This window comes from Dermatophagoides farinae, chromosome 7, assembly GCF_024713945.1.
Source record: "Dermatophagoides farinae isolate YC_2012a chromosome 7, ASM2471394v1, whole genome shotgun sequence".
In the NCBI taxonomy this organism is placed as follows: domain Eukaryota; kingdom Metazoa; phylum Arthropoda; class Arachnida; order Sarcoptiformes; family Pyroglyphidae; genus Dermatophagoides; species Dermatophagoides farinae.
The window spans coordinates 1,757,989-1,778,871 of NC_134683.1; the positions used below are offsets into that span (position 1 = coordinate 1,757,989).

The 20,883-nt window shown below is 29.5% G+C and overlaps 3 protein-coding genes across 8 annotated transcripts; 2 read left to right on the forward strand and 1 right to left on the reverse strand.

Moving 5' to 3' along the window:
- The first annotated feature begins 7,554 nt into the window (after positions 1-7,554).
- Positions 7,555-11,327, forward strand: LOC124496529 (gamma-interferon-inducible lysosomal thiol reductase). Of its 2 annotated transcripts, none has more exons than XM_047060057.2 (4): positions 7,555-8,727; positions 9,768-10,091; positions 10,172-10,393; positions 10,759-11,327. In XM_047060057.2, the coding sequence occupies exons 1-4, from the start codon at positions 8,638-8,640 to the stop codon at positions 10,891-10,893; spliced, it is 771 nt and encodes a 256-aa protein (XP_046916013.1). In that variant the 5' UTR covers positions 7,555-8,637; the 3' UTR covers positions 10,894-11,327. The 2 variants fall into 2 exon arrangements, with proteins under 2 accessions (XP_046916013.1, XP_046916014.1); XM_047060058.2 differs by lacking the exon at positions 7,555-8,727 and adding an exon at positions 9,269-9,545.
- Positions 11,328-12,113: 786 nt separating this feature from the next.
- LOC124496533 (uncharacterized) lies at positions 12,114-12,946 on the forward strand. Its single transcript, XM_047060062.2, has one exon. The coding sequence runs from the start codon at positions 12,236-12,238 to the stop codon at positions 12,836-12,838; it is 603 nt and encodes a 200-aa protein (XP_046916018.2). The 5' UTR covers positions 12,114-12,235; the 3' UTR covers positions 12,839-12,946.
- Positions 12,947-13,074: 128 nt separating this feature from the next.
- Positions 13,075-18,991, reverse strand: LOC124496510 (ATP-binding cassette sub-family C member 4). 5 transcript variants are annotated; one of them, XM_075732759.1, is made up of 11 exons: positions 18,599-18,991; positions 18,257-18,491; positions 17,945-18,173; positions 17,773-17,883; positions 17,245-17,659; positions 16,050-17,173; positions 15,677-15,974; positions 15,170-15,626; positions 15,024-15,103; positions 14,539-14,920; positions 13,075-14,347 (listed from the first exon to the last, which is right to left on the reverse strand). In XM_075732759.1, the coding sequence occupies exons 3-11, from the start codon at positions 18,016-18,018 to the stop codon at positions 13,383-13,385; spliced, it is 3,906 nt and encodes a 1,301-aa protein (XP_075588874.1). In that variant the 5' UTR covers positions 18,019-18,173; positions 18,257-18,491; positions 18,599-18,991; the 3' UTR covers positions 13,075-13,382. The 5 variants fall into 5 exon arrangements, with proteins under 5 accessions (XP_075588874.1, XP_075588873.1, XP_075588870.1 ...); XM_075732758.1 differs by having other exon boundaries at positions 17,945-18,176; XM_075732755.1 differs by having other exon boundaries at positions 17,945-18,170; positions 18,599-18,863.
- Positions 18,992-20,883: the final 1,892 nt, after the last annotated feature.

Sequence of the window (20,883 nt, forward strand, 5' to 3'; positions counted from 1 at the left end):
TAATAATAATAATAATAATAATCACCATCATCATCATCATCATCATCATCATCAGGTGTCGAATCAAATCCAATCGAACAACAACAGTAGATAGACAAGCATTTTTTCACTTGAAATAATTTTCACCATTCATAATTTATGATTATATAATGTAATCACCATCTTTATGATTATAATGATGATGATGATGATGATCATTGAATTCAAATCAAATCAACTATAATAGTATTATTGGATGGATGTGTGAAAAAAAAAACAATTCCAACTTGTAAACATAACAATCGATTATTCGATTACAAGGGCACAATCATCCTAATCAGGAAAATGCAAAAAAAAACTAATTACAATCATCAAAAAAGAAAAAAAAGAATGATTCAAAATGAAACCAAAAAAAAAAAAAAAAAAATAATCAAATTTAGTAACATTCTTGGTTGGCATAGTTGAACTTTGTGATCTCATCATCATCAATATATCGAATTGCGTGCATCCGCAAAAAAAAATTTGAAGAGAGAGGTAGAATAACAGCCAGCTAGTATAACAATCAACACTAACAAAGATGGTAAGTCGGATCACAACGATTTGATCACGAATTCGACACTTTTGAATTTTTCTTGATTTTTTTTTTCTTATGAGGATCTTTTGTTCTTTGTCGTTCGAATGTTCTCATCATCATTGTTGCTATTACTTTAGTTGTTCATCATCATTATTGTTTGCTTTTATCATGATGATGATGATGAAAAACGATACAAGAATTTTGTGCATGTGTCGATGATGATGATGATGATGATAGCCACATGTTATGTAATGATAGTGGAAACAAATAGAAATTGATCTTGTTCTATATCGTTATCATCATCATTGAATGAATGATGAACAGGACAGGAAGTAAAATCCGCCATGGTTTTTCATTTCAACCAACAACATGCAATTGCATTGAGTTTATACAAAACAAAAATAAAACTGAATAATGGAAATTTGAAACCTGAATATTCAAAAAAAAAAAAAAGAAAACCGAAAAAAATACATTACATAAGTTGTTTATATCAGATTACATTCAACATACAGTGATCATTTTCTGATGACAAAAATCTGGCCACACACACACACACATGATGATGATTCGTTGTTATCTTCATCATTTTGATCATCATCATCGTTACCCGGAATAGAAGCAGCTTCATTTTGAGGTTTTGTTTTAAATTTAAATTCATTATATTTTCATTTATGTTGAACATTGAACTTGAAAATAGATGATTGTCGTCGTTATTGTCTTTAGAAGATATCATTTTTGTTGAATTTTGTTCCACAGACTATTCGACATCAATATTTTTTTCGGGTTTAGATTAACGGGATAAATTTGGCCAATGATAAAGTGTTTTGACTGCATCCGTGTCTGTGAACACGAAAGAATTAATCAGGATTAAGATTTTTTTTTCGCATTCGATAAGATCTCTATTCAAAGAGAGATTATTATTTTATTACTATCCACTTTTGACATCCGGGTTTGAAATGATGATGATGATGATGATAGAAATCAGCAAAAAAAAAAAACATCCGAGATTCAATAGTCATGGATGGCCGTGGATTTCCATAGATTCCATTGTTTAATTTCTAATCCCATCAGCTTCCAAATAAATAATTTTTGGCCATAGTGATTATCGTCATCATCATCATCATCATCATTTGATGATTAATTCTCGGGAACCCAAAACGAATTATTTTTTTTCCTACAAACAAACAAAAAAAATTTAAAATGAAAACCAGTTATGTTTGTTTAGAAAAAAATATTCATACCTCATAATAAAACACACACACACACGCACAACAATGGAAGAAGAGATTTTCTTATGACGATTATTTATTTTATTTTTTTTTTTTTTTTTTGATTTGGAGAAATAACAAATGAATTTTGTTACCATATTTCTATACACATTCATATGGTCCAGATTATAATAATAATAATAATGATTATATGTTGATAATAACTTGAAAAACGAACAAATGAATGAATGAATGAATGAATGCCAGGTTTGACGGGGTTGAAAACATTTTAAAAATTTTTTTCTTTCTTCATCATCATCTTGATCTTTTTTGATTGTGGCTATCTGTTGTTGATCATTTTTATGTTTCGATATAGAAATCTAAACGATTCTTATATGAATGATTATCATCATCATCATCATATTTCTTTGATTGAAATGTATTTGTATTCACATACGTGACCTTTTCTTCTTTTCATTTGATTTTGGATTCAAAATATCCGATTTTTTTCCATTCACCAATCGTTTATTTGGACAATGATGATGATTTCTAAAAAAAAAAAAATCTTTTGATGATTGGTTTCTGGCATCCGAAGAATGAGTTTTTTTTCATATACAAATCAAAAAAAAAACGACGACGACGACGAATCAATCCAAAATTAAATCCTCGATCATAATCATCATCATCATTCGAATCAAATCAAATCAAATTGTTTGTTTAATTCTCATATATATAAACTGTACATAAATGACGTTAGTTCTGGTTTCGATCCTGTGGTATGAAATGATTTCATTTTTTTTTTAATATCAGATTTTGATCACATGCTACTGGAATTGATTAGATTGATTTGTGATTTTCTTAGAATAGTGATCATTTTTTTTATTCAATCATTGTTTATTGTGCGGAAAAAATTTTTAAACTATCAATAAATCGTTGATTAACATTTGTTTTTCATTTATGAATGACATGAAACCAGATGGTCAAACATGTCAATCTTGATTGATTGATTGATCGTATGTATGTATACGATGGTATACCGTTCATCATTTAATCAATTTGGTTTTTCATTTTTTTTCCGGTTAATTGACCTAGATTAAAATTGACTAATTTTTTTATCCACATTGAAAAACTGAACAACATTTGAACACAAGAAAAAAATGGATCCAAGAAATTGGTAAGTCAATTTTTTTTCCTTCGAAAACAAAATGAACAATAACCACAAACTGATTTGATTTGTTATCTATAGAGAGAGAGAGTAAGAAAGTTTTGTTGCATTCATTCAATAAAATTTGTCGTGGTTGATCAAAATCAATTAGAATCATCATCATCATCATCATCATCGTAATAGTAATTCCAGTCAAATCATATCATCATTCTTCATCAACTATTACATTATCATCGAGATAATCACAACCAAATAAACCAGTTCAAACAAACATTCTTCTTTTTGTTGTTGTTGTTGTTTGATACTCGGACAAAAAAAAAATGATGTTCATCGATGATAACAATGATAAACATACTGAATGTGATCATCATCATACAAACATTATTAAATGATGAAGATACACAATTAATTAATTAATTTTTTGTGTACTTGCTCACTTCATGGTATGTGTGTGTGTGTGTGTGCGTGTTGTCCCTTATAAATTCGTATTTATAATACAAAATGTTTTTTTTTGTTCATTTCTTATAGATTTTACTATAGTTTCGAATCAGATCGGTAGTTTTATTTATACTTGAATGAAATTCAGATCTTTCAAAACGAGCCATACAATCAAACATGATTGTTTCATTCATCGTTCATTCTATAAAAAAAAAATTCATTCCAGATTTTCACATCGATGATGAATGGTTGAATAAATTAATAATGGTTACTTCAATGATGATGATATTTTTTTTCTGGTCAAGATAATTGATAATTTGTTGGTTGACCATCGTCGACGATTACGATGATGATGATGATGATGATAAGACGTGAATGAATGAATAAAAACCATGGATGAACTTGGAAAAAAAACCTGTCGATTATATAATAGAATTTATTTTATTCAATACACAATCTCTTTGAACATTTAACACCCTTGTACAACGTTGTTGTTGTTGCTGATATTTTTCTTATTATTCAAGTTCGGGTTTGACCATCAACATCATCATCAACTGTCTATATGTCTGATCAAAAGAATTTGATAATTCTGATAAATAGCCAAACATCGATATTGGATGGATTTTTTTTTGTTCGTTGTTTGCCCATTTGTTTCACATACAAACAAGATTATTTTCAACAACCATTTTTTACAACTAAATAGAATTAAACACAACTTGTGTGTTTCAATGGATGATTTTTTTCCCGTAGCAAAATTTCTTTCTTTTTTTTCTCTTCGGATACTCGGTAAAATTCTAGGATGTAATTATCATGTTTGTATGGACTTGTGTTGTATGCACAGGTCAATTTTATCAGTTTATTGAACGATGGCCATTGACGCTGAATAAATTTGTTGTTGCTGTTTTTTTTTTTACTTTACTTGTTGAAAAGTGCTGATTATCATCATCATCATCATCATTATCTAATGTTTGTTTGGGAAAAAAGTACCGTTTTTTTTCGTTTCTGGTAGCCAATTTTTTTCTTTTTCCAAATTAATCGATGATGATCCATGGGAATCGAATTCGTATTTCGTTTCTCTCTCATTGATTCTGTCTACCCACTACTTATTTCGATGATCATCATCAAACAAAATTGATATTTTAGATCAACAAAGAGGTGTGAATTGATGTTGAAATAACAAAAATGATCAAACTAATAATAAAAAACATTAATAAACGAAGAAAAAAAATTTGGGAGGAGGTGGATGATTTTTTTTTTGTTTTTACATTGAAAATCAGCCATCTCTTTTAATACGAAAAATTTTCCCATTCGTTATTACTGTGTGTATGTGACCTTTGCACACGACACAGGTCAGGACAGTCAATCCGTTTATCATCATTTTGGTAATGATGACCTTTTTTTTGGGTTGAGAAATCAAAAAAAAAAAAAAAAATTTACCCGATTACCCTCAAAGAATGAAAGAAAAAGATGATAATAAAGGCAAACAAACCAACGAAAAAAAAAATCATGATGATCAAGAACAAATAATGGCGCATTACAAACAATCAAAAAAAAAAAAAAAAAAATATGACGAATATAATGGCCAGTTGTTTTTTTTTCTCTTGTCCGTGTGAATCCCTACCCTGTTTTTTTTTTGTAAAAAAAAATTGAAAAATCTCGAATAAACAAAAAAAAAAAAAAAAGAATTTCATTCACTCATCATGAAAGAATCATTATTGGATATGTCAAATGTAGTGGGCTTTCAAAAAATCTTTGTTTTCTTCCAGAAAACGAAAACCAATTCTATAATTACAACTCTAATTATAGAAGGTGTAAATCGGTTAATGTTGGAAAAAAATCCAGTAGCTAAATAGATTGTAGTAGGTAATCACTTTTCTCTCTAATGTTTCACGATGATGATTATTAAATTTTGCCAAAAGTTCAAGCAAACTAGAAAAAAAAATCGTGGAGCCTAAAACCAAAAAATGTAAAAGAATTTTAAATGTCTTCAGGGGGTATTATACATGTAGATTCATAATTGATGATCAGATGGCAAGTTTTTTTTTGGCCGCCCACTTGTTGTTCATTCTTGAGGATCAGGCAATCATTTACTTTGTTGATCATTTATGAATCTCATATTTTGATGATCAAATCAAAACTATTTAGGATATATGATAGTTAAGTGAGTGAACTTGGAAAAATTCCTTGATTTTTTTTTCATTATCCAATGGAATGATAATGATGATGACGATGATGATGGTGGTGGTGGTGATGGTGATTGAAAAGTTGAACACCAAAAAAAAAAAAAAACCTACCACACATAATATTACGCCCTATATACAATTTGTGTTCATCATCGTGTGATGATGATGACGATGTTTTTGTTGTTGTTTTTTTTATTTCCGGTTTTTTTTGTTTTAATCTTTAATCGATGATGATTGTTGTTGTTGTTGTTGTTGTCAATGTTACAAACCTGTTGAATGTTCTTGTGTCATGTAATATATTTTCCACTGAAACCCGTGAATAAAAAAATTTTTTTTTTCCCATTTTCACGCTCAGTTGTATGAACAAAACAAAACAAAACAAAACAAAAACCACTGAGCATGTGGATAAATTTCATAATTCATATAAATAACAATTGATCATCATTAACAAAATTGTATTATATATGCATGCATGCATATATGCATCATGTGTGTTGAATTCATTATTTTTCTCTCTCTCTCATCACATCTCAACGCACAGATGACACACGTTCACAGACACACAATGACTATGAAAAATGATGATGATGATGATGATAAATAATTGCCATTGTCTGTGGTTGTCGGTGATATGTTTGTAATTCTCATTGGTCATCATCATCCGAAACAAATAAAAATCAAAAACAATTATCATCATCGTGATCATAATTCAAATTCATTATGTAAATAAATAATGACCAACACATAAGGTTACACCATCTGCTTGGTTAAATAGAAAATACAAAAACATTTTAACATCATTTGACACGAATTTTTTTTTCTTTGTTGATTCCCAATTTCCATTGATTGAAATTTAAATTCTTTAGTTCTTCTTTTTTTCCATTATAATGGCAGAAAAACAAATAAAAACAAATAGAGAAGAAGAAGATAGATAAAGAACTTTGTAATCAATTATAGCATTTGTGTTTAGTGTAAATGATTTTTTTTCTTCTGTGTGTGTGTAAATATTGACAAAATGAAATAAAAAAAAAAATAAGACAAAAATTTAGAGGCTTGCCCTTTACTTTTTTTTTTGTTCGAAAAAGGAGATTCTTGAAAAAAATTTTCATTTTGTTCTGGAGAAAACATTTATATAAACTCATTAAGAGCCAAATAGGCGCCAATTTTAATTGCTATCCAATATATCGTTCGTTTTTTTTTTTTTTTGGTTGTTAAAATTTTCAAAAAGGTGAGGTCTTCGGGATCAAAAAATCAAGTTCATTTTTTTTTTTTGAACACCGAAAATAAATAAATTTTTCTTGAAACGACAACAAGTGATATGAACTTTTCTTTTTTTTTCTTTCCACTAAAAAAAAAAATCCGACCGGTCATCACAAATGATTGCTCTTAATGGTCAAGTTTTCTTACCATATACATGTCTGTATATGTGTGTGTGTATGACCGTTTTTTTTTTTTTTTGCTACGTAAATTCTGGTTCAATGTTCTCTGCGATGACCACCTTTGGTGTATTTTCGTTTGTGTTTTAGTTTTAAAAATCTAGCCATTCGTGAACGTGATTCATGATAATGGTGATTTTTTTTTCTTAACATTCACATTCACATGTTGTTGATTGGAACCTTTCTATATATATATATGACAATCAACTGCTTGTTTCATTTTATATGATCATGATATTGAGGACAAGTTCGAGGTTGATGTTTCGTTTATTTATTTATTTATTTTTTTTTGGCTCAATATTTTGCTTTCTCTCTGTCTTTTTTTTGTGCGTGTGTGTAAAAGAGAATTTTATAAAGACGAATGAATTATACAGAACAAAATTGAACGTAAAATTTACGCAAAAAAAACTTCAAATCATCATCATCATCATCAAGAAATATTAATCTTGAAACCGGTCTCTCTCAGTGTGTGTGTGTTTCTATGTGAGGCTAGCTATGTACTTTCATGGATGCTAAATGTCGATCATCATTGAACTAGAGAGAGCTAGAGAGTCTTGCCGCGCAAGTTACTATAGAAATAGTTCCAAATGCATTACATTTGTACATTTACTGCTTGTCTCTCTATCTTTCTCTCTACTTTTTTTTCTACAATTTTGTTTTTTTTTTGTTGTTGTTGTTGTCGTTGATGATGATGATGATAACGTTCATATTAGTGATCAAATGATCGAATAATCAACAACAACATATACAGCCATCATTATCATCATCATCATCATCAACATCATCGTAGTTTGATATCAAAATTTTAGTTTAGTTTGATTTTTTTCGAAACGAATTTTCACTTGTTTATCTCATTGCTAGAGAAAAACATTTCCGTCTATCATTTTCGTGTGTGGTTTGGTGTGTGTTGTGCTTATTTTTTTTTGTGTTTGTGCATGTGGATTTTTGATTCCAATTTACAATTGCTGATTTTCGTTCGATTTTTTTTTCTCAAATTCCATTATCACTCGAAAGTGTTAAACAACAACAACAACAACGAAAAAAGTGTTTTTTCGCCAAATTTGGGACAAAATTATCACTACTACTACTACTACTTGTACGATTGGTGATTTTCAAGTTTTCAGAATGGAAAAAAATCCATTTTGATGATTTTTGATCTATCAAGGTTATCAAGGAAATTTTTCATTTTCAACAACTTTTTTTTCCCAATACGAACAAACGTAGCTAACGGTTTAATGTTTGTAGGTGTGTGTGTGTGTTCAAGTGTTTACGAAACAGCAACAACAACAACAACAACAAAATTCGAATTAATTTCCATAAATCATTCCATTTGTTTTTTTTTCTGCTGCTGCCCATTTGTTTTTGAAGAAAAATCGACTCATTTCAATGAATTCTGAATGATTGGTGCAATAGTGGTGCTATGACGGACGATTGTTTTTGATTTGCTGTGTTTGTTTGTTTGTTTGTTTTTTTTCTTCATTTTATTGACTCAATGATCCGATTTAAATGTTGTGTGTGTGAACAATAAACGATCATCATCATCATCATCATCATCATTGATTATAGGTTTTCATGACGAATTTCCAATAAATCTTGTCATAATTATCATTATCATCGATCTCTTGAAAACCAGACAAACAAACAAAAAAAAAAAATGTTTAGACATCGAACAATTGGATCATCATCATCATTATTCATTATCATTATACTTACATTTCTTTTACCAAGATTATTTGGTCATCATGTGAGTTGTTTTGGTTGTTTTTCGAAAAAAAAAATTTTCTTGTTTTTTTCAAATTTTTTTTTCACTCCTCTACTTTATAAATGATTAATATCGATATTTTTTTCAATCCATAAATTAATAAATTCAATAGATATATTCAGGCCATTGATCCGATTGATCAGATTCAGAACACACACGATTCTCGATAATGATCATTCATCATCGAATGGTCACGAATATTATGATCAAAAAATTCAAGTTTTTCTTGGTTGTTGTTGTTGTTGTTGTTGCATAAGAAATTGGCGATATTAAATCGCTGAGATCGATATGATGATGATGATGATGATGATTATCAGCACCCAAACGTAGTTAAAAATCAAATGAAAAAAAAATAAACTAAAAAAAAAGAAAATTTCCATGTTCCTTACCTCTCATTCAAATATAGCACAATTATTCAATTATATATCGATATCGAATTATTGATCAAAAAAAAAAATCGACAATCGATAATCGATAGTCATCATCGAATAATAGCAAAAATTTCTATAGAAATTTTTTTTTGTTTATTTACTTTTTTACATTTTCGTTATTTTTATTACAAGAAAAAAATTCAATTCTTTCATCTCTTATCTGTTCTATCTATCTATCTATCTACAAAAAAATTTTCACATGAACACGAACACGCACATTTTTTTTTTTTTTTGGTTTCAAGAAAAAATCTGTCTTCATCATCTATCATCGATCTATAATGTCATGTATGCTGTCCATTATAATTCATCATCATCAATGATATGACCGATTTGTGTGTGTGTGTTTTTTTTTATCGGAGAAGGTCAACGGTAAATCAACTGATATTTTAGCCACAAAAAAACTAGTTTTTTTTTAATACCTTGTAATTCTTTTACATCTGACCGTTGTTGTTGTTGTTGTCGTTGTCATCAAAGTCGCGACTTGATGAATAAAAATTGATTTTCATTTATTTCAAAAAAATTTTTCATTTTGACTAATGGATTTTCTCTATTCATTTCTATAATTTGTTTTTTCCTATTGATCCATTTCAGGTTGTCACACAAATCTCACTATACTATGAAACATTATGTCCAGATTCAAGAAATTTTTTTCGCAATCAATTATATCCAACATATGAAAAATTGAATCGTTATATGGACGTTGAATTAGTACCATTTGGTAATGCTAATGTTAGCTATCCACGACATGATAATAAACCAGTATTCCATTGTCAACATGGACCAAAAGAATGTTATGGTAATCGTGTTCAAGCTTGTACGATTGAAATGTTAAAGAATACTGATCTATCCATAAGATTCGTACGTTGTATGTTTGATCAACATGATTATAGAGAAACATCACAAACATCACGTCGTGTATGTATATATTGTTGTTTTTATTTATTGGTCTTTTATTTTTGTTTTTTTCACAATAATAATCAAAATTAAATGATTAGTGTGCTGAACAAATGCAATTAGATTGGCCAAAAATATCATCCTGTGCTGATGGTAGTGAAGGTGAACGTTTATTGATTGCAAATTCATTGAAAACATTCAATCTTAATCCTGAACATACATATGTACCATGGATTGTGATTGATAAGAATCATACTAAACAAATGCAAACCGGTGCCGAAACGAATCTATTACAATTTCTATGTGATAATTATTTCAATCATGTAAGTAATATTTTTTTTTTTGTTTGTTTCGTTCACCTCAATTTTCCAATTCATTTCCATTTTTAAGTTGAAAAAATTACACACAAATTTGACAATTTGACCTATTATGATTTCAATATGTTTCAATTTCTAATTCGATGAACTTATATGATTTTTTTTCCTTTCACCTTTCTTTCTTTTTCACAATTTGTTCTTCTTTTTTTCCATTTTAAGTGTATTAGAAGCGAAAAAAAAAATTTGAAATTCAATTTGCCCCTCATTTGTTGACCTATCTATCTATCTATCTATTTATTTATTTATTTTTCACATTTCAACACTTTTAATAATTTTTTTTTGTCTGTTTGAAACATATGAATAATTCCTAGGAACCACAAATTGAACAATGTTCAAAAGAAGCAATCAGTCTTAGTCAACATTTAAACGCTGCAATCAAGCCTGAAGCTGCCATTATATCGATGATGATGACCGCAACAATAGTAATTATGTCGTCATTGCTATAATAATGTGGACAAAACAAAAATTATTAGATTAAAATAATCAATCAATCGATTAATCGATCATTTGTGGTGCGGAAGCTTTTGGAAAATGAAATTTTTGTTTTCTGAATAATTATTTCATCATCATCGTTGTTGTCTTGGAACTTTACCGATTTTAAAAGCGATAGCAAAAAAAAAAAAAAAAAAATGGACAACTCATTCACACTTGTGCTGCCTGATTTTATAAATAATTTTTCTTTTCTTTAATTTGTTTTTTTTCTTTTGTTGTACATATATATAGAGATTATTATCAAATCAATCATTTATTGATTATCATTGATTATAAATAGATTCACAGACATCATGTTTACACACACACACACACACACTGTAATGGTATAATTTAATCGTAAAAAAATTAATTAAAATTAACCCCTTTTTTCGGATGGATATGATAACGACAACGAGCACGTATTCATTAGTTCATTTTTTTAAAAAAACACGCACACAAGCTATAAAATTGCGTATATGTATGGAGATTTGGTAAATTTTCATCATCATCATTCATATATATAAACGTTTAATTCTTTAATTTTATATAAATAACTTTATGGATATCGGATGTGTGTGTGTGTATGTGTGTTTGCGTATGATTTTCAATTTGATTTGACGATGATGATGATGATGATGATCAACCGTTGTGTTATGTAACAGGACAAACATTTCATTTCTTTCACTCCTTCTTTTATCCAATCAATCGTCATGTCATCATCATTATCCGAAAATAGAATTCCCAGATACAATGATGATGATTGAATCGAATCATAAGATAAATCAAATGAATTGAATAAATCTTACACCCATAAATGTGATATAATATTTTATGATCCAGATGATGATGATGATGATGATGACCGTAACTAACGGGATTTTATTTTATTTTTATTTTCTTTTTGATGGTGGATTTTTGTTTTTAATTGAATTTAACCATTCGGTTATATTCGGTCATGTGCAAATTGTATATGATGCAGAAGAAGAAAAAAAAGTGATTTTCCAATTCATTTCGTTTCGTTTCGTTTCATTTCGATTGGTACATGGGTGTTGATCTCGATGTCTATAATAATAATAAATTTGATGACATCAATTTCTTCGTTTAAGAAAAAAAAGTCAAATGTTATAAAAAGTTGATGCAATACGTTTCGGATGGATAAAAAGTGGCAATCAATCCACAGTCTTGTATCGTGGGCATCGACATTGTATTTTGATGGTTTAATAAAATGATTAAAAACATGGACCACTGTCATTCATTTTCTATATTTCATTGATTTGTGAATTCAAACATTTGACATAAACAAATCCATAAGAAATGATCAATAAGACAATCATCACCATGATGATAATAGCCATCATGATCATAATGGCAATCGATGTTATTGATACATTAGATTGTGATGATATTATCATACGAAAACCTGCACGTTTTGGTAAACGTTTCCTTTATAATGATAATAATGATGATGATTCCAATATGATAATGTTCGATAATGGCAAACGTGAAATGATTCAATCACATCCATGTTTTCGTCTTGTACGACGTTCATTGCCATCATCATCACCATCATCATCGGCGTTAACAACAAAAATGATCGATGATAATAAATTTGTCGATCATGATGATAATGATGATCAACAAAATAACAATGGCTATTACGTAAACGAATATGAAATGGGTGTGCCTAGCCCAATAAACCAGATGAATAATGATGATGATAAACAACAACCAATCATCATTTATAAACAACAACATTTGTTGACACAAGCAATGCAGATAAAATTACCGAAAAAATTACGTTTAATAATGAAAATTTATTCAATTCTTTATGGTGGTGGTGGTGGTCATCATAATCATCATCATATTGATGATGATGATGATAATAATAATAGTAATGATGGTCAGGATGATAAATAATATTGACGAAACTTGGTGAAAACAAAAAACAATTCAATCGAATTCAAACGAATAAAACATTCATAAATGAAATGATGATGAACAACAACAACAACAAAAAACGGAAATCGATTAATTCAATTTTATTTTACTTTGATTGCAAATATAAACGAAATTAATAGATATATATATGGAATGAAATAAATGACACATCTTTTTGTTTCAAAACAATAATGATGATTGACAGCAAATCAAGATTGGTATTAATAAAAGTTCATTTATTTTGTCTTTATTGATAAAAAAAAATTGGTTTCTAAAAACAATTGGCGAAAATCGAAATACAAAAAAAAACTAAATGTTTGTTTTCAATATAATTAAAACAACAACAACAGCAGCAGCAACAACAACAACAACAATAACAACAATCACCTCCTGAGCAACGATAACGATGATGACAATGACGACCAATGATGATGATAATCATTGATTTCCATTTTTCATTTAGATAATAAAATTTCACATTCGAAAATTTTATTTGTTTGTTTGTTATTTTTGGTAAATTTTCCTATCGTTTAGTTGCAGCTGCCATCGCTTTCAATTTTTCGGCCATTTGTGGTCCGGTTTGTTGAATTAGATTGTAGAATATTCCCTGTAAATCTTGAATTAAATTACAAGGTGTATCGAATTGTGATACACGACCAGCATCCAATACTAATATTCGATCTGAATCGATAATTGTATTTAAACGATGAGCTATGGTTATTACCGTACAATCTTCGAAATTATTACGAATAGTTTTCTGTATTAGATCATCAGTATGATGATCAACATTGGCTGTTGCTTCATCCAATACGAGGATTTTATTTCGTCGCAATAATGCACGTGCCAGACAGATTAGTTGACGTTGACCAACACTTAGATTACCACCTCCTTCCGATAATTGATATTCAAGTTTTCCAGACATTTCATTAACAACATTTTTTAATTGAACTTTTTCCAATGCATCCCAAATTTCTTCATCATTACGTTCGTCGAATGGATCGAGATTTTTTCTCAACGCACCAATAAATGCTACAGGTTCCTGTGGAATGATTGACATTTTTGATCGAAGTTCATGTAGACCAATATCACGACAATTGACGCCATCAATTGTGATTTTTCCATCAATTTCAACCATTCGAAATAATGCAGTCAATATTGAACTTTTACCGGCACCGGTTCGACCAACAATGCCAATCTTTTCTCCTCCACAAATTTCTAAACAAAGATCTTTTAGTACCGGTGCCGATGACCCATCATAGGTGAGATAAACGTGATCAAAGATAACCTGTCCATTTTGTGGCCAATTTATTGGAAATTTGTAATCAGATTTTAATGATGCTTCTGGCTTCAATGTTGAATACTCGATAATCCTTTCAACTGAAGTCATCTGATTTTCCACTTCAGCTGATTGTCTGACGCCCCATTGTGTCATGCCTGTCAAACCTAATGCCATAGTAAAGGCAAGTCCAGCTGTTCCGCTTTGAATACCTAATAACGAACAAACGTTCAAATGGTTATTATAATAATAATCATAAGTCATCAAATGTTCAACATTCAAACGAAATGCATTCAAATCGAATCGATTCAAGTAAATGTTGAATACAACAACAACAAAAAAAATGAAAATGAAAAGAAAAGAAAAGAGAAGAAAATGAAAAAAAGATCCAACCATCACATACCATGATAGAATGCCATCAATGAAGTGGCGACAATAACAATATATCCAATACAAATAATATCCATACAAATTCCTAAAAATCTTGATGATGAATAGCAAACAAAATATGTAGCCGTATGATCATTTTGATAACGATAATATTGATCAGTAAATATTTGTGATACATCAAATGCACGAATTGTTGCCAGGCCATTCAATGTAACAGTCATATGATTAAATAATGGGCTACGAGCAATCGCTTCATAACGTTTAAGATCACGAGCGGTACGTATATATGCAGCACGAACAATCAATATAAATATGATCATTATAATGGCCGGAAATATTAGATACCATTGTGATAGGGCAACAACCACACAGGTGCCAATCACCTGGGCAATAATCTAATTTTTTTTTTGATATTTATATCAAGAACGAAAGAAAAAGGAAAAAAAATGAACAAATGAAAATGGTAATTTAATATATCAATTCAATTCATTTTCATACCAGATTTAAATCATATGCAGCCAATGGTAATTGTTCATCAACGATGCCCATATCTTTGGTGAAACGATTCAATATCCGTCCTGTTATGAAATATGAAATTATAATTTAAAAATTTTGAACAAAAAGAAAATAAATTTAAATTTTACCTGTTGGAACCGTATCGAAAAATGATATCGGTGAACGCATTAGACAATAAAATATACGATTATGTAGATTGATTGATGCAAATATACACATTGCGAAAAATGTAGCCGATCGTATGATCATGCCAAGAAATTGTGTTACAACCAATGTTGTATATATTATTACGTTATTCGTTTCCACTGGATGTATGTCATCACTATCAATTAGATCATTATCCGTATCATTTGTTGTTGCTATATCTTCACGATTTGTCCAATTAGAAAGCCAAACATCCGTATAATGAAATAGAATTTGTGAAATTATTGACGATAGAATCATCGATGTCATCAAGATTGGACCAGAACCGGCACGAATATATTCCCAATAAATTTTTGAACTTATTGATCCTTTGGTTTTTTCTTCATCGGCAATAACCTGTTCGTTGGGTGCTATATCTACACAAGATTCTGCACGATTTAACTATCGATTGAACAGTCAATTAAAATTTTCATATTTTTTTTCTGACATACCTCATGTACAATGTTTGTTGCTGTTGAATAACGACTTGTCATCGAATCGGTTCGTACACGATTCTGTGTCTCTGAATCTTGTCGCTGTGTACCGGATAATTTTTTATCAACCTGTTCTTTTTCTGTACGCTGTATTAATGTAACTAGATCGATACCAGAATTGATTATCTCATCAAAACTACCAAAAGCCATTTGACGTCCTTCATGTAATACAAGAATTCTTGATGCTTTACGTATGAATTGCATTTGATGTGTAACCAGTATAACTGTTTTTGATCGTAGATAATATGATATGCATCTATTATAAGAAATTTTTAGTGAATAAAAAGACAATAAAAATGAAAAATTGAGATATTATGAATGAAAATCTTACTTTTCAAATATATGATTAGCTACTTCGGCATCGACAGCACTTAATGGATCATCCAATAAATAGATATCGGCATCATTATATAATGCTCGTGCCAATGTTAATCGAGCTTTTTGGCCACCACTAAGCGTAACACCACGTTCACCAACAAGTGTACGATCACCATATTGTAATTGTTTCAAATCACGTTTCATGGCACAAACATCAATACAAGCATGATATTTTTTACCATTATATGGTTTTCCAAATAGAACATTATCTCGTAAACTACCATTATAAGACCATGGTTCTTGTGATGCATATGCAATACGACCATTTAATTCGATCGTACCAGTGGTGATTTGTATTTCATTCATTAATGACATAAGAAATGTACTTTTACCGGCACCAACCGATCCAATGACAGCGATAAGTTCACCTTTTTTTACATCTAATGATAATCCATTCAATGATGGTGGTTCCAGGCCTTTTGTCCATATAGCATTCATCTGTTTGATTGATATGGCTGGTTCATTATTTTTTGATGGAACATTTGTTTTATGATATGCTATTGATTGTTGTTCGATTTCATCCAATTCTAAAAATGTTTGTACACGTTTACATGATACAGATAATTCGGATAGTAAAGCAATTGAATTTGGAAATAACCATGTCATTGTATGACGAAGTGTATTGACAATAGTCATTACGACAAATACTTTATCGGCATTCAAAAAATGACCTTGAAGTACATAAGTAATAAACATTGAAAATAAAATGATACGACCAGCAACCAAAGATATGGAAATATTCATTGCACGTAAAAATGTTGCATTACGAATTTGAATCATTTCACGACGTCTAGATTCTGAGATTAATTTAGAAAAATGATCTTCCCATGCATACATTTTAATTACACGCATTCCTTTGATTATTTCCGAAACAATACGAATTCTTGTATCAGATAGGGCAGCAACTTTTGTACGAACTTTTAAGAATATTCGACCATTAAAACTATTGAACGGAATGAATAGTAAGAGAATGACCAAACCAATAAAACAATAATAACCAATGTATAGATAACAGATATACATTCCAATAATTGTTTGTATTGGTGCAGCAATCATATAGCTTGCAATGATACAAAACTAAACAAACAAACAAACAAAAAAAAGAATATCAGAATTTCATAAATATTGGACCATCACCATATACTTACCTCATCAAAACGGCTAACATCATTGGACATTAGATTTAATATCTGACCAACGGTTGTTTTTTTAAATGCTGAATTATGTAATCGTAATGCTTTCTTATACATCAATGTACACCATGCAACACGAACTTTGATTGCACAACGAACCGATCCATAACATGCAGGATGATGACATAGTATATAGAAAAATGATGCACCAACCACACCGGCTGCATTTAAACATGCCCATAGATATTGATCTTCGGATGGACGGGCAAAAAAATCAATCACTTTGGCCAACATTAATGGTTGTACATTACGTAAGAAACATTCTTCAAATAAAAATAAAATAAAACTGAATAACATATGTTTTTTGAATGATTTGATTGTGGCCAATGCAAAGCTTGGATTCTTTTTCCGTAATTCTTGTTGCCAATTTCTATTGAACAATTATTATTATCATCATTAAATTTGAAAATAGCAGAAAGGTAATGGTAGTAATCAAAGTAAAAAAAAATAAATTAAATAAATAAACAAAACTTTACTACATACTTTTCCAATTCATCACATAATATTTTTGTATCATCCGATGTTGAACATTTGGTTAGATCTTGCATTTGAATTTCATTTTTAAGGCCTTTATAATATAACGGGAATACCCATCTATGAATGTGGATAAAAAAATCAATCAAATCATCAATAACACAAAAATCAATCAACTTACGTGCTATAGATTTTATTGATGAAAAATGATTTATCAAATTTTGATGGTTTCGTTATAATTTCTTCGTGATTCATTTTCAATAATTTTTCATTTCACTAATGTTGTTCCACACACAAATATACAATACAATCAACAATCCACTCACCGTAAAACACTGGATAAATGATGATGATGATGATGATTTTACAATTGGGAAAAATTTTACTGTTATTTTCAAATTTAACTGCTGCTGCTGTTCCATAGGAATAATGATGACGATGGTGATAATTATTAATACAATAGATAAGAATTTTTTTTATGATTCTTACTTACATGTTTATTAATAACCACCATCATTATCATTAAACAACGAGTTTAATAATTGCCATAATTGATGTCGATATCATCATCATTACCATAATCGTCGTCAATGTCATTGTCGCCAGTTATTTTTTTTTTAATTTCATTCAATTTATTGTCACATTCGTAAATATGCAATGGATGATCCACGGGTGATGATGAAATTGGTAAATTGTTTAATTGTCGATTTGGATTGGATTGAATTGGACTTTGTCCGTTTTATTTTTTTTTTTTTTTTTTTTGCAATGTTTTCACAAAATCCAAATTATAAAGTTTATAATTCACCGGACATGTAATAATACAATTAAAACGTACCGATAATTGTTTTTTTAAAAAAAAACTGGGCAATTAATTAATTGAATGCCATAAAAAAAATGTAAAGATATCAAAAATTCATTCACAAATAACAAACAAATTGATCAGATTGATTCGAATGAATTAATTAATTCCACTCTCTCTCTCCATCATCTGTATTCATTCGTCGATATTAGCGAATTGAAGATTCTTATTATAAAAATTTTTCTATCCATTTTTTTTGCTGTTCTTCAAACAAACAAACAAACAAAAAAAAGATGTGAAGATCAAATTGTCAATGATGAAGATGATCATGAACATGATGAATGGAGGAATTTTTCCCTTCCTCAATGTCTATGTATCTGTGAGTGTGTGTGTGTGTGTGTGTGTAAAGATTTTCATCATTTCAATTTCAAAGATTTTATATAGTTTTTTTTTGTTCTTTTTCTTTTCGAAATCAAATTCGAGGTTAAATGATGAATTATCATTTTATGATTTTTTTTACCCGTTTATTGTTAATGAATGCATGCATGCATGTGTGTGTGTGGTATGTGCCTATATGTTTGCGCTGTGTTTCTATATATAGAAAATGTTTTTCAAAACCAAAAAAAAAAAAAAAATTCGCCTCTTAATATTTCTAACTGATGATGATGATTTTATTATTCATTTAAATTTTGTATTTACAATAAAAAATCATAGATGGAGATATTGTCGTTAAGGAATTATTTTATGAATAAATCCATGTGTGTATTTTATTTGAGCATTAGAAAAAATAAATAATATATATGTATTTACACAAAGTTGAATAGCATTACAAAATATGATGATGATGATGATGATGATTAAAAAATATATATGTATTTACACAAAGTTGAATAGCATTACAAAATATGATGATGATGATGATGATGATTAAAAACTTGTAAAACCACGGAAAAGGACCCCGGCCCGCTGAATCCGCTGTATTGATCCAGAAATCGGACACCATAACGAACACCGTTGAAAGCCAATACTTGCTGAACGGGCAAATCCATCACGACCAAACGATAATTCTTGAATTTGTCCCGTTGGCCATGCTTCACGTTTTGATTTATCTGGTATGAGAATAAAATCACCAATATAAATTGAACTGCAATGAATTTTTGGACGAAAACGATATAAATTTTAATATCGAAGTTTCAGTAATTTCGTAAAACGCTTTCGAAGATCTTCATTTAAACATCGCATTTTTTGCATTCTTTTCGGACATTTTTTTTTTACAAATAGCGAACTTCCGTTGCCAACCCATCTCTGTCCTTTCAATAACGTGATTTTCCGATAGTCGAATATCGACAGGAACATCGACATCTTGTCAAAGAAGATTTTGGCAATGTTTTTTGCCCTTGTTGCCTTTGGCAATTGATCCAAGCGCTGGTCAATCATAAGATGATTTATCATTCTGTTGGTGAAACCTCTTGCTACCAGAAGTGCACAACACGAACAAAAACAGTTAGTTGTATTTTAATGCGGTAAATAATAAACGGGCAAGATTATAGCAATTCTAAAACTGAACTGCGAAAGGCGTAAACGCCAACTGTTTAAGTAGCAGTAGAAATCAAATCTAATTATCGAACACCAATCTAGTTATTGTTTTTAATTAATTGATTAAATTTATACTTAGCACATGGCCAGTTTCCACTTGTCGGAATCAATACTGCATGTTACAACAATCACAACAAGATGTGTATTGTTCACCTGCCAGCAATGGCCACAACAGCTTCACTTTCATTTGCGATTAGTCGCAATAAATCTATTCGTTCATGACTTTGTCCATATTTGATTAGTTAAGAAAAGTATAATCAATCATTGATGATATCAATTTTAAACTTGAATTTCAGAAAATCAAATACAGTCAATAAATCTGCTCTGTTGATTGAAGCCACAAATCCATCAGGACGTTATTACATTATTAAATTTTTCCATTTCGATGTTTACTGATGATACTTTGATGATCGGATGTTTAATCGATCGTTTCAATTTAAATTTTCGGTATTATTATGATTTTATGAAAATTCCTTGATCCTTGACATGTATCAATATAAATAACATTATTATTATATTGCTATTGAAATCCACTAGCGACTAAACATGCTTTATATCGTCCATCACTTTTGATACGATATAAATCCATTTATATGCACTATATCAACAATTAATAATTTACATTAAACATTTCCTATTTAACAATTTACTTATAACAATCTATACTCGTTTTTGAATCTTTTTCCTGGATACGGTAATTCGGTTATTGGCTTGGACGTTTCTAA

Coding starts and splice junctions, on each gene's coding strand:
- LOC124496529 (XM_047060057.2), top strand. CDS start 8,638: ATGTTTAGACATCGAACAATTGGATCATCATCATCATTATTCATTATC. Junction 8,728..9,767: donor CAAGATTATTTGGTCATCAT/GTGAGTTGTTTT, acceptor GATCCATTTCAG/GTTGTCACACAAATCTCACT. Junction 10,394..10,758: donor GTGATAATTATTTCAATCAT/GTAAGTAATATT, acceptor AATAATTCCTAG/GAACCACAAATTGAACAATG.
- LOC124496533 (XM_047060062.2), top strand. CDS start 12,236: ATGATCAATAAGACAATCATCACCATGATGATAATAGCCATCATGATC.
- LOC124496510 (XM_075732759.1), bottom strand. CDS start 18,018: ATGAATCACGAAGAAATTATAACGAAACCATCAAAATTTGATAAATCA. Junction 15,975..16,049: donor GCTAATCATATATTTGAAAA/GTAAGATTTTCA, acceptor TTCTTATAATAG/ATGCATATCATATTATCTAC. Junction 14,921..15,023: donor CTGCATATGATTTAAATCTG/GTATGAAAATGA, acceptor AAAAAAAATTAG/ATTATTGCCCAGGTGATTGG.